The 12,705-nt window shown below is 44.1% G+C and overlaps 1 protein-coding gene across 4 annotated transcripts in view; it reads right to left on the bottom strand.

Annotated features, from left to right (window-relative positions):
• The window catches only part of BDH1 (3-hydroxybutyrate dehydrogenase 1), a 43,384-nt gene that overhangs the window by 23,358 nt on the left and 7,321 nt on the right, over window positions 1-12,705 (bottom strand). For 3 of the 4 annotated variants that reach the window (XM_019651422.1, XM_019651431.1, XM_019651442.1), the window contains exon 2: window positions 3,789-3,915. In XM_019651422.1, the coding sequence (XP_019506967.1) occupies window positions 3,789-3,871 (83 nt within the window). In that variant the 5' untranslated portion in view covers window positions 3,872-3,915. Of the gene's footprint in view, window positions 1-3,788; window positions 3,916-7,605; window positions 7,669-12,705 lie in introns of those variants that run through there. The other variant, XM_019651435.1, reaches the window with a different exon arrangement.

The raw sequence follows: 12,705 nt of genomic DNA, 5'->3' as shown, positions 1-12,705 counted from the left end.
CCCGCTGAGCTGATGTTGCATTGTTGCATATCCCAGCTACTCTGTGGGTTTTGTGAAGCTGTGTGTGAAGTCTCTACCTCATTGTAGTATATGCAGGCAAGACTGCACTCTCCTACAGATGTGTAGAGTAAGCTGTGGTGTAGTTTTTTTGGCACATAATAAACACGTTGCAGCAGGAAAAAAAGAAAAAGAAATAACACAGAGAGATGCCCTGTACCTTTTACCCAACTTCCCCTAATGTTATCTTGCAAAACTGTAGTACAATATCATAACCAGGATAAAATACAGAGCATTTCCACCACCACAGGGATCCCTCACATGTTATCCTTTTAGAGTCTCACCCACTTCCCTTCCTCCCCACATCCTCTTTAACTACTAATCTGTTCTCCATTTCTATAATTTTGTCATTTCAAGAATGGTATATAGGGCTGGCCAAGTGGCTCTCTTGGTTAAGAGCTTGCCCAAGAGTGCGAGCTCTGAGCAACAAGGTTGCCAGTTGGATTCCCACATGGGCCAGTGAGCTGTGCCCTGAGCTGAGCTGCCACTGAGCTGCCAACAGGTGGCAGGATGGCTCAGCTGGTGACAGCACATGCTCCTAACAAGGCTGCCTGTTCGATGGTGGGCTATGCCCGCCCACAACTAAGACTGAACTTGGCATCTTGAGCTGAGTTGCCACCTGGGTGGCTCAGGGGATAGAGTGTGCACTCTTAACAATAAGGCTGCTAGTTCAACTCCCGAATGGGATGGTGGCTATGCCCACCTGCAACTAATTGAACACAGCAACTGGAGCTGAGCTTGCTGTGCCCTCCACAACTAAAATTAAAGGACAACAACTTGGCTGTTCCCCTCCCCCAATTCCCCAACACTGTTCCCCTTCCCCAATTCCCCAACACTGTTCCCCTCCCCCAATTCCCCAATAAAATCTTTAGAAAAAAAAAAAAGAATGTTATATAAATGGAATTTGGGGATTGCTTTTTCCCCCTCAACATCATTTTCTGGAAATTCATCCAGTTTGTTCCATGTATCAATAATTTGTTCCTTTATATTGCTAAGTTGTATCTAAAATCTGAGGGCTGTGCAGAGTCAGTAAAGCACAGGTTGTCAAGTGTCAGGGCAGGGCAGGTGTCAGCCACTACTGGGGAGGTTTTCATCTGAACAGATGCCACGTACTGGGTGACTGCTGCTCTGAGGCAGGTACACATGGGCGTTGTTCTGTCCGGGGCACCACATCTCAAGAAGGAGCACAGACCAAATGGACATCATGCGAGTGGGAGACCTGGATGCTGAGTGGGGAAACCAGGGGAGATGAGCAATGAAAAGCATGAAGATGAAATGAGACGTCAGGGGAGGGGTACTGGAGTGGCACAGTGTCCCTAGGGATAAGATATAAACTTCTTCAGTGTGAATACAGAAGGCAGACCCAGGAACAAGGGGTGGGATTTAGAGGAGAAAAGATTTCTGCTCGATATGAAGACTTTATAATAGCATCATCTAAAGACAGGATCTGCTGTGAGAGGTACTGACCACACCATGGCTGGAGACATTCAAATAAAAGCTGTAAGGTCACTTGCTAAGGATGCTATCACAGGATCCACCCACAGGTGGGGAAAGGAGTATGAGGCCCTTTCCAACTGAGATTCATGCAAAATGATCAGACCAAAGTTTTTCCCCACCCAAAAATCTCCTGTCTGATCCAAGCACAGTGGTCACCCTCCTTCCATCTCCTCACACAAGTGGGTCTCCCTCCCAGACTTCTGCTGGCACCTTTGCCCTGAGGATAGCTAAAGCACTTTAACCCAGCTCTGTCCCTGACCACCCTGTCCCCAGCCTCCTCAGCCTAACCAGGTAATTTCCACAATCATTTCAGAAGAGTCAGAATCTCCTCATGACAGCCCTTTTTCCCCCCCTCTAATGAGCCAGAGGCTTGACTAATGCCTCACTTCCCTTTAATTTCAGGATAAAAACCTTTGTAAAAGTACTTAACTTCCTTTGGGATTATTTCTCCTCTATAGAAAATAATATCCAGAAATTTCTAAAAACCACATTTAAGACAGATTTCACAATTTCTATGAATCACTCGCTGAGAGAAAAAAAATTGCAGTAAATCACCTTCAAAAGGCTTTCAATAGAGCCAGGCTCCATTCCCTCTTCGATTAAATGTCCCCTCTGCTGGAAGGGCCATTTTAATGCTTCTTATATGGTGTCCTCTGGTAGTTGAAGCCCCACTTCTAACCAAGCTGCTGTATCCCATGGAAATGCTTTTAAGCAAATGCTGCTGAAAGCCTAAATGTATGTTCTTCTGAACATATTTACTGGCTCAGAAAACACGCATCAATTTTCTAGCTACTGGGTCTTTGAATTTTACCTGACACTTAATTTCACTCCTCTCAAATATAAAAGAAAAAGGTATTATTTTTTCCTTGCTCTGGCTGCAAGAGAGGAAAATGAGGTAGCAGAACACACTGACTTCCCTTTGGAAAAGGCAATCCTGGAAGCTGTCAAGGAAGAAGAGCTGCTTGTTTAATTTGTACTTAATGCTTTCTCTAAGTCACACAAGCAGTTCAGTGAAGGCTCAGGATATTTCAGTTAACTGGTTTCATGTGCAAGGTTTGAAAAGAGCAATAATCCAGGTGATCAAAGTAATCAGACACATCAACATCTTATCCTGTGCCTCCTGAGGTGATGCATTGACAGTGCGCCATCTCTCTTGGGTGGCATTCTTGCAAACGTGCATACCTGAATCTAAACATGGGTACCTCACACAAACCCAGACGAAGGACATTCTTCCAAAGTGTCATGATCAAAAACAAGAGACTCAGGAACTGCCCCCAATAGGAAGAGAGTAAGGACACATGACAACTAAATGCACTGTGGGACCCTGAGTTGTATCCTGGACCAGGAAAAGGTCCGTTAGTGGGCCATTTGGCAAAATTTGAATCAGGTGTGTAGGTTAGTTAATAGCATTATATCAGTGGCAATTTCCTGGTTTTCATGATTGCACTATGGTTTTGTAAGATGGTAACATTCGAGGAAGTTAAATGATTAAGAGGATACAGGAACCGATGTCTTATTTTTGCAACTTTTTAAAATTTTTTATTGGGGAATTGGGGGGATGGGAACAGCGCTGCGTAATCGGGGGAAGGGGAACAGACAAGTTGCTGTTGTTTTGTTCTTCAGTCTAGTTGTGGAGGACGTTGCTTCACTGGCCCAAGTTGGCGCCATCATTGCGCTCTTCCCGGGTGAGACAGATCAGTCGCCGGCTTCTGGACGACCGCTCACAGGTTGCTGGCCGCTCACGCTGGCTGCTGGCTACATATGGTAGCCCATGGCAACCCACTGTCACAGGGGCTGCAGCCTATGCCGTCGCCAGAGACTCATGGCATCCCAGCTCCAGGTCGAGCTGTTGTTCAGCATCTTAGCTGTGGAGGGCAGTGTCACTGGCCCTCATATGTGGGATCCGAACCGGGGCCCTCTGGCATCCCAAGCCAGCTCTTAACCAACGTGCCACTCGGCCGGCCCTATTTTTGCAACTTTTGTATAAAGTATAGTTATTTCAAAATAAAAAGTTAAAAAAATGTCTGATGAAAGATATTCTTCTGTGCTCTGTGTGCTCTGGGAGGTCTCAGTCTTCTGAGGAAACCTTTAAGTTTCCTTCACTGGTAGATGCAGCGACTGAGAGACATCTTTGAGAGTCAGACCTGTTACCACCTGCATGATCAGTGTGTGAGGGAGATGTTTTTCCCAGACAGTACAACCTTCAAGGCCACCTCTACCCTTCAGTTTCTTACCTCGTTCCATTTTCTCTATCAGAGAAACTCAGAGTTTTCCCCGGGAGCTGTGACAGGGGTCTGAAGAGGCGGGCAGTCAGCATTGTGGCCACAAGGGATAAGAGGGTCGGCTTCTTCCTGGCAGGTCCTGAAACACAAAATGCAACCTCAGCATTGCCTTGTTGCCTTCAGGGGTTTAGGCAGGAGTGGCCATTTTAATTCCAGGTTGTGAAAGTCAAACTGGGTTCTGTCTGATTGACCCATGACCATCCATTGCACCAGGCAGTCCCCTCTTGCAGCTTCCGCTCAAGCTGCAGCCTTATGTGATGGAAAGGGTCAGGAGGCTGAGATGTCTAGAAACCTGGTTTCTGGCTGTGGCTGTGCCACCAACTCAGTGGGCAACCCTGGACAAGTAATCACCCATTTGTAGCATGAGGAGGTTGGGCCAGACCAGTAATCCTCAAGCCAGGTGGTGTAGCAACCACTGGGGGACTCGGGGACCTACCCTCTCTGGGATTCCAATTCTGTGAACCTCATCCTCTTGTCTGTGTTCCCCATATTCAGCAAATCATCAATCTGTAGTGACCCAGGACCTCAGCCTTCATTCTCAATTTGCCCACATGCCTCTGCAGGCAGCTTTTATCGCCCTGTACCAGGCACCATTTGACTCAGCTCTACACGTCTCTCCCTAGCCCCACCAAACATAGGGTCTGGCTCTGAGGTGGAATTCATCAGTAACTCATTATAGCATGGAGAGTTGAGCTATAAAATGAGACATGCTTTAATCAACCTACACACACACAGTCTCTCCCACCACCCCACCACCCCCTTTCAAGGTTATATCAACCTCATTACAACAAGGCCATGCATCACTTGGCGTCACCTAAAGGCTACTCAGCACCATGACTACTTGTGCATTATTAACTGTTGATTCAGTGTGTGCGTTTGTTGCCTTCTTGTTCTGGTTAATTCTGTTATGATGATTCCTCCTGGCCTAAGAGAAGGAAGAGGAGCCTGGGAGGGGGTTGAGCAAGGCAACCACAGCCAGAGGAGATGTTGCTCTTTTCCTGGTGAACAGTCCCAGCCTCTCCTCTGCACACCTGCCTGTGGCTGGTTATACTGTTATTAGCACAGGTTCTGCCTGGGAGGGAGCTCCTCCCCTGCCCTTTGCTGTCACCCAGATCTAACTGATAACCAGCTGGTTGGGCTGATACATCTGCAATAAGTTCATTAACTAGGCAAACACTGCAACCTCACTGCAGTAAGCAGGTGGAGATTTAATCTGTTTAATGCTCAGGAAAGGAAAACAAATAGGGATCTCACAGGCTCCTGCTTCCACTCCTGTCCCTACTTGCTATACTCCACGGTCTGCACAGCAGCCAGAAAGATCTTTATAATACCAGCCAGGTTAGGTGGCCTCATTGCCTAAAAGCCTCCTTTCCATGCCTGTCGGAGCAGCCTCTGCCTCTCTTCCTAAGCTTGTCTGGCACCACCTCCCCTGAGCTCGCTGCACTGTAGCCACACAGACCTGAACGTTTCTCGTGTATGCCCAGCTCTATCCTGACTCAGGGCCCGAGCCCTTGCTTTTCCTTGCTCTAGATGGCTGAGTCCTTCTGACCCTTTAGACTTCACAGAGGCTGTCCCCAACCCCCCATGCAACACACGGAGGTTGCTTTCTATAAGATCACTCTTCCAAAATTATCGTTTATAATAATGATCATTTATCATTTATAATAATCCAAAATTATAATTTCATTACTTTATCTTCCCCTTCTAGATCATAAGCTTGGTGAAGCCAAGTACATTGTCCATCTTGCTCACCACTGAATCCCCCCATGCCTAGAAGAAACCTGACACAAAAAGGCACTCCGAGTCTCTGCTGAGTGGGGATGAGCTGTATGCTCGCAGCCCACCCCCCACCACTGGCCCTTCATAGAAGGCGCAGGCCCATGCCACACTCAGATTCTTTACCTGGGTGTCCTTCAACCCAGCCAACCACTGACCATCTGGCTGATCAGACACATCTCCACCTCCTCTGGCCAGGACTGGAGACTGAGATCACCACCACTGCGTGATTTCAAACCCAGTTGTCTATAATTAAAGCCCTTTCTATTCCTTCTACTAAATGCCTGTGGCAGAGAATGCTTCAATGTTATCTCCAAATAGAGGGCTGCTTTCAATTTTATTTTCCATGGAATCAGCAATATCTAGAAGTGCTGGAGCCAAAATAGTTTAAAGTGCATAAAAGCGCAGCCCCTTGAATAATGCATTACTCACAAGGCAGTCTCTTATGCGGAATGGTAGAATTGTAAATCTCTTTTTCTTCTTCTTTTTTAAGTTTCTTAAATATGTTGCTCTTTTTACTCCAAACACAATGCTATATAGGCAGTGGGGTTCCCACACACTCTTCAGGGTTGTTTTCCATCTTAATGCCTCGTGCTGGGCTTTATTCTCTGCAAATATTAAGTTCTCGAACTTGAAAGGCCACTCACTCGCCTTCTGGTTTAGAAACAAATGGTCGTGGGAGGTGGGTGATGAAGGAGAAGGGCAGAGCACCTGTGGAGGTTGGGGACCGTCTCCTTAGCCTTGAACTCAATTAGCTGACTTGGCACAGGGGGCTTAACTCCCACTGACCAAATTTATAAGATACTGTTGCAAAATCAAGAGGCTCACATATCAACCTGTCACCTGAGAGACACTTTTCTAAAACTGAAAACACTTGGGTCTGCTCTCAAGGACACCTCCTCTCCATTTTCAAAGTAGAACCCAAGCATGACCTGTAGAAAGCACCTCCTCTTCAAAACAACAGTGTGTGCATCCTTGTCATGATGCTGGGTTCCCTTAATGCATCCTGACAGGACTACCGTACAAAGTATATAGCTGGTTGCACTCCTGTGGGTCAGGATCAAGGTGTCCCCTGCAAGAGGCAGACATTTTTTAGAAGAAGTAGGGCATCAGTAAGAAACAGGAACACAGGAGTCGGCCATAGGCAGGAAAGAAAAGTCACATGTTTCTGGACATGAAGTCTGGATGGGCCCTGGCACTACCAAATGGGGGAGGAAGGCCCTGTCCCACTGGGGAGGACAAGCTAGGTTTAGGAAGGCAACTATCCTATGTAGGGACCCCACACTGAGGAGCTTAAGACCAGCAAGCTGTGTGAGACTCCAAGGTCTGACAATTGGCAGGCTGTATTCTATTATACTTGGCTGTTTTGTTTGGCCAGCCTAGTGTTTTAAAAGGCAATGTAACTAGGCAGCTAAATTACAAACTCAATAGAAAGAGTTGGCACGTACTGTCTTAAGCTTACCCAGATCACCTTAGTTAACTGCCTGGACACTACAGGCATCTGAGTTTGAGATCCCTCACCAGGTAGATATATGCTATCCTTTGGCTATTTCCCTTCTGATTGTTCTATAATCTTGCTAACTGCACAGTTAATGCGTAGCCTTGAGGCTACGCACAAGGGCAACCTAACAAGTTTTAAAGCCCTCATTCCAAAAAACATGCTTGTTATTCCTTAGAGAAATAACTCTTCTGCAACAAAAATGTAAAGCATTATATAGGAACATCAAGTAATATAGTAGACAATGTTCTCACCACTATTTGATCATAAGAGCAGAGGTGACGCTCATGTATCTGTGTTTAACAGAGATCTTCAATAAAAGCCAAGGATATAACTTTATAGCCCAGTTCAGCGAAGGCAAACCTAAGACAGACACTTGGATTAGTCTGAGAAACAATCCAGTCATTAGATTCGATTTAGCTGGTGGCCACTTCTCTACAGAGAATACATCACACTCTCAGCAGTGGTCATCTTTTGGGGGTCTGTCCTGCTCACCTGATCGCTGTCCTATTGGACCTGCCTCTCACCCACACGATTTGGCATCTGTAGCTGAAGTTGGACAGTGAGACGTTCTCCCACCACCACCATAGAGAACTGGGTCAGGGAGAGACACAAGACCCAAAATGAACTCATCATTCTGTCCCCTGACACTGAGAAAGAATGCAAATCAGCCTCTGTGAGGCAGGGACATGTGATCTGGCTGCTAGAGTGCGGAGCGGGCAGCTATGCTACATTGGGCCTGAAGCCAGAGAGAGATGGAGAAAGCCAGTCTGCAGAGAAAAGGGTCAGGCACACATGCAGAAAGGAGCAGAGATGGAGGTGGAGAGAGAGAAAAAAACCACCACAGAGCCTCCTCAGGCCGATTTGCTTTTGAGGCCCTTCTCCCCTCCTGTTTTTCAGTTCTATACAGCATGCAATGTCTTTATTCTCCATGCAATTTAAGCAAGCTTGAAGTTTCTATCACTTGCAGCCAGAACAATATTGGCTAAAACACCCTGAAAGCAGGTTCCTTCTGCAGATCATTATTAATTCTTAAGCTTGCCCCCATATTCTGAGAACGTCACATTGTAGATCTTATAATGACAACAGAAACATGGACCACCCCCTCTCTGCTTCTCATCTATCCCTCCCCAAGAGAAAGTGTTACCAAAGCTGCCAAAATAGCCAAAATTACTAGTGCCAGATTAAGCAGGCATTCCATCCCTGGGTGAACAGGGCTTGCCTACCAAATTCAAGTAAAACCACTAAACAACAGTCTCAGGACTCCGTTCTTGGTCTTTTCTCACGGTCTCTTCTCACGATGATGCGCTCTCATAGCTTTAAATATGATTTACATGCTGCCAACTCCCAAATGTTTATCTCTAACCAGACTTCTCCCCTGAACTCCAAACTTATATTTAAGTATCCACTGCCCACCCAACATCTCCACTTGAATGTTGAATAGGTATCTCAAATGTAACCTGTCCAAAACTGAGCTTGTGCAATGGCCCTGAGTATCTGCTCCTCTAAATACTCCCCATTCTTGACTCTTCTCTTTCTTTAAAACTCAACAGCCAAGTTGTCAGCAAATCCTGACTCTACCTTCACAATGCATCTAGGATCCTCTGCTATCATCTTTGAACCTTCATCGCTTCTCTCCTGGATTGTTGCAGTAGCCTCCCAACTAGGCTCCTTGCTTCCACATCCCTTTTCAGACACTTCTCAGCACTGCCTGCATGATCCTCTGAAATATAAATTGGATTATGTCACTCCTGCACCAAATTCTTACTCAAAGAAAAAGCTGGAATCACTACAGATTGCCTACAAGGCCCTCCATGATCTGAGTCCTCATGGCCTCTTTGACCTCATCCTCCCTTGTCCATAGCACTTTGGTGACAGTAGCCTTCCTGCTGTCCTTGGAACATGACAGGCAAGCTCCTGCTTCAGGACCTTTGCCCTTACTTTCCCCTCTACCTGGAACATTCTTCCCCTCATTATCCACAGGGCTCATCCTCTCACTTCAGTCTTTGACTCACATGTTTTACTCAGTAAGACATTCCGTGGCCACCCCATCAATCCCACCCTGATATTTTCTATCCCCCTTCCCTACTTCTATCTTTTCACCTCCTTGGCAGCTTACATTATAATATTATACATATTGTACTTATTTATCTTATTTGTTGTCTTTTGGTCCCATTAGAATGTAAGCTCTGAGAGCAGAGGTTTTTGTTTTGTTCACCGTTGTATCCCCGACACATAACAGTGCCCTGTACACAATATGCACATAATATTTGAATGAATTAAGAATGTTTTCATCTGAAGAATATCATAATCAGACATATATTTTAATACAAAAACTCTCACTGGATTAAGCATAGACAGAGGATGGACAAGGGCAGAAGCAGGGAGACGATTTAGAAGCTATGGCAGTAATCCAGGGCCACAGTGTAAGGCTATGTTTTGAAGGTAAAGCTCATAATAATTTATGGACAAATTAAATGTAGGGTGTGAATGAAAGAAGAATCAAAGATATTTTCAAGATTTTGGTACAGATATAAAAAAATGACATTAGTCCAACTGACAGATTAAGGAGCCATTAGTGCTTACCACGTTTCAAATCAAAGCATAGAAGCTGGGCATCCTAGACCTCACCTGGTCCCTCCAAATCCTATCTCCAACTATACTTTTCACATCTACTCATTATAACATTTGTTACACCAACACTCAACAAGCCCTGTACTTACCAATTTCTGCACTTTACTCATTCTATACAAAATCTGACTTCTTCATCTGACCAAGTCCTAACTGATTCAAATAACACCTCTTACAATATGCATTTCCTGATCCCCTAAATCAAAAATTAATCTCTCTCCCAGAGAAGACAAAGCTAAAGGAGTTAATCACCACCAAACTAGTATTACAATGTTGAAGGGACTTCTATAAGAAGAAGGGGGGGGGGAGAAGAGAACATAAATATGAATAATAAAATGGCAATAACTATGTACCTATCAATAATCATTTTTAATGTAAGTAGATTAAATGATCCACTTAAAAGACATAGGGTAGCTGAATGGATAAGAAAACAAGACCTATACATAGGCTGTCTACAAGAGACCCACTTCAGACCAAAAGATACACACAGACTAAAAGTAAAGGGATGAAAAAAGATATTGAGGCAGGTTAGTTAGTATAATATCAGGCAGTTAGGAACTCCCTTGTAGACTGAGCAAAGATAAGATAAAAAACTGGTCATTCATTAAACTAGCCATTGCTTTCAAAATCATAGGGTAACTCCCCCATGCTGGAACAGAGACATCAATCATGCCCCAAAGCAATAAAGCCATTTTGTAGGGCATTAAGAAAGGCCTTCCTAAGGCTTAGCAACAGAACAAACCTGATAAACACCTTAATAACAGACACCAGTATTCCAGCATTCCCCCTTCCAGGCAGAAAGAAAAGTATAAAACTCAAGCCTTTTAGCTAGTGGGCATCCCATTTCCCGGGTACCCCCTCCCACTCGGGAGCTGTAACCTTTCTCTTGCTTTAATAAAACTATCCTCTGCCACAAACTTTACCTCTCTGGACCGAGTCTCCATTCTTTGGCTTCACGAGACTACGACCCCAGCACAAGAAATAGCCTACATCATTATTTCATGCAAATAGAAACAACAACAACAAAAAGCTAGAGTAGCAATACTTATATCAGACAAAATAGACATTTAAACAAAGTATAATAAAAGACAGAGGAGAACATTTACAACAAGAGGATATAACCCTTGTAAACATTTATGCACCCAACATAGGAGCACATAAATATATAAAGCAAATATTGACCCACATAAAGGGAAAGATCGACAGCACAATAGTGTTGCGGGGAACCCAGACAAAGAGACAGGACACCAAGGCGTGGGAAGCAACTTTTATTAATGCTGGCACTGGCTCAGCGGATTCACGTCCAGAAGCTGAGCACCAACCCAGGTGTGACTCGGGGCTATACACCCTGAAGTTTCCAGGTTGGCAGCTAAGATGTATTATTAGAACATGTGGTCATTGTGGCAGTTCCTGACTGGCTCCTGGGTGAGGTAGGAATTTGGAAATATTAAACGCAGAAGTCTTGATGACCGTACAGTCCAGGAATATCTTTGTCTGAAGCCTGCGTGAAATCCTTAGTGACCACATGGTCTGGGAAGGCCTTTGTCTAGGGCCCACTGCCACATTAGTAGGGGACTTTAACATCCCATTGACATCAGTGACTAGACCTTCCAGACAGAAAATCAACAAGGAAACAGTGGCCTTAAATGACACACTAGATCAGATGGATTTAGTCGATATTTTTAGAGCATTTCACACCCAAAGCAGCAAAATATACATTCTTTTCAAGTGCACATGAAACATTTTCCAATACTGTATAGACCACATGTTAGGCCACAAAACAAGTCTCAATAAATTTAAGAAGACTGAAATCATATCAAGTGTCTTTTCTGACCACAATAGTATGAAATTAGAATTCAATTATAGGAAAAAAACTGAAAACACACAAACACATGGAGGCTAAATAACATGCTATTTAAACACTGAATGGGTCAACAATGAGTTTAGGAAGAAATCAAAGGATACCGTGAGACAAATTAAAATGAAAACACAGGACTTAAAATCAGTGGGACATAGCAAAAGCAGTCCTAAGAGGGAAATTCATAGCAATGCAGGCTTACCTAATGAAACACGAAAAAACTCCAATCAACTAAAAAGTTTTTGCACAACAAAGGAAACCATCAACAAAATAAAAAGATAGCCTGCTGAATGGGAGAAGATATTCGCCAATGATACATCTGGTAAGGGATTAATATCCAACATTTATAAAGAATTCATACAAATCAGCACCAAAAAAACTCCAAACAATCTGATTAAAAAATGGGCAGAGGACCTGAATAAGCATTTTTCCAAAGAGAACATACAGACAGCCAATAGGCCAATGAAAAGATATTCAACATCACTAATCATCAGAGAAATGCAAATTAAAACCACAAGGAGATAGATATCACCTCACACACGTCAGAAGGGCTATCATCAATAAATCAACAAACAACAAGTGTTGGTGATGATGTGGGGAAAAGGGAACCCTCCTGCACTGTTGGTGGGGTTGCAAATTGGTGCAGCCACGATGGAAAAGAGTACGCAGTTTCCTCAAAAAATTAAAATTAGAACTACTTTATGACCCAGTGATTCCACTTCTGGGTATTTATCCAAAAAAATTCAAAACACTAATTTGAAAAGATATATGCACCCCTATGTTCACTTCAGCATAATTTACAATAGCAAGATACCTGAAGCAACTTAAGTGCCCATCAATAGACGATTGGATAAAGAAGTGGTACATATATACAATGAACTATTACTCAGCCATTAAAAATAAAGAACGAAACCTTCTGGCCTGCAGGGTTTCTGTAGAAAAGTCGGTTGATAATCCTATAGGGGTGCCCTTATATGTAACTTGCTGCCTGTCCCTTGCTGCTTTTAGTATCCTGTCTTTGTCTTTCACTCTTGCCATTTTCACTATGATGTGTCTTGGAGTGGGCCTGTTTGGGATCCTCTTATTTGGGACTCTCTGCACTTCCT

This window comes from Hipposideros armiger, unplaced genomic scaffold, assembly GCF_001890085.2.
Source record: "Hipposideros armiger isolate ML-2016 unplaced genomic scaffold, ASM189008v1 scaffold_8, whole genome shotgun sequence".
Lineage (NCBI taxonomy): Eukaryota > Metazoa > Chordata > Mammalia > Chiroptera > Hipposideridae > Hipposideros > Hipposideros armiger.
Note: the sequence above shows the minus strand (reverse complement) of the source record. Positions and strands in the feature narration are given on the sequence as shown.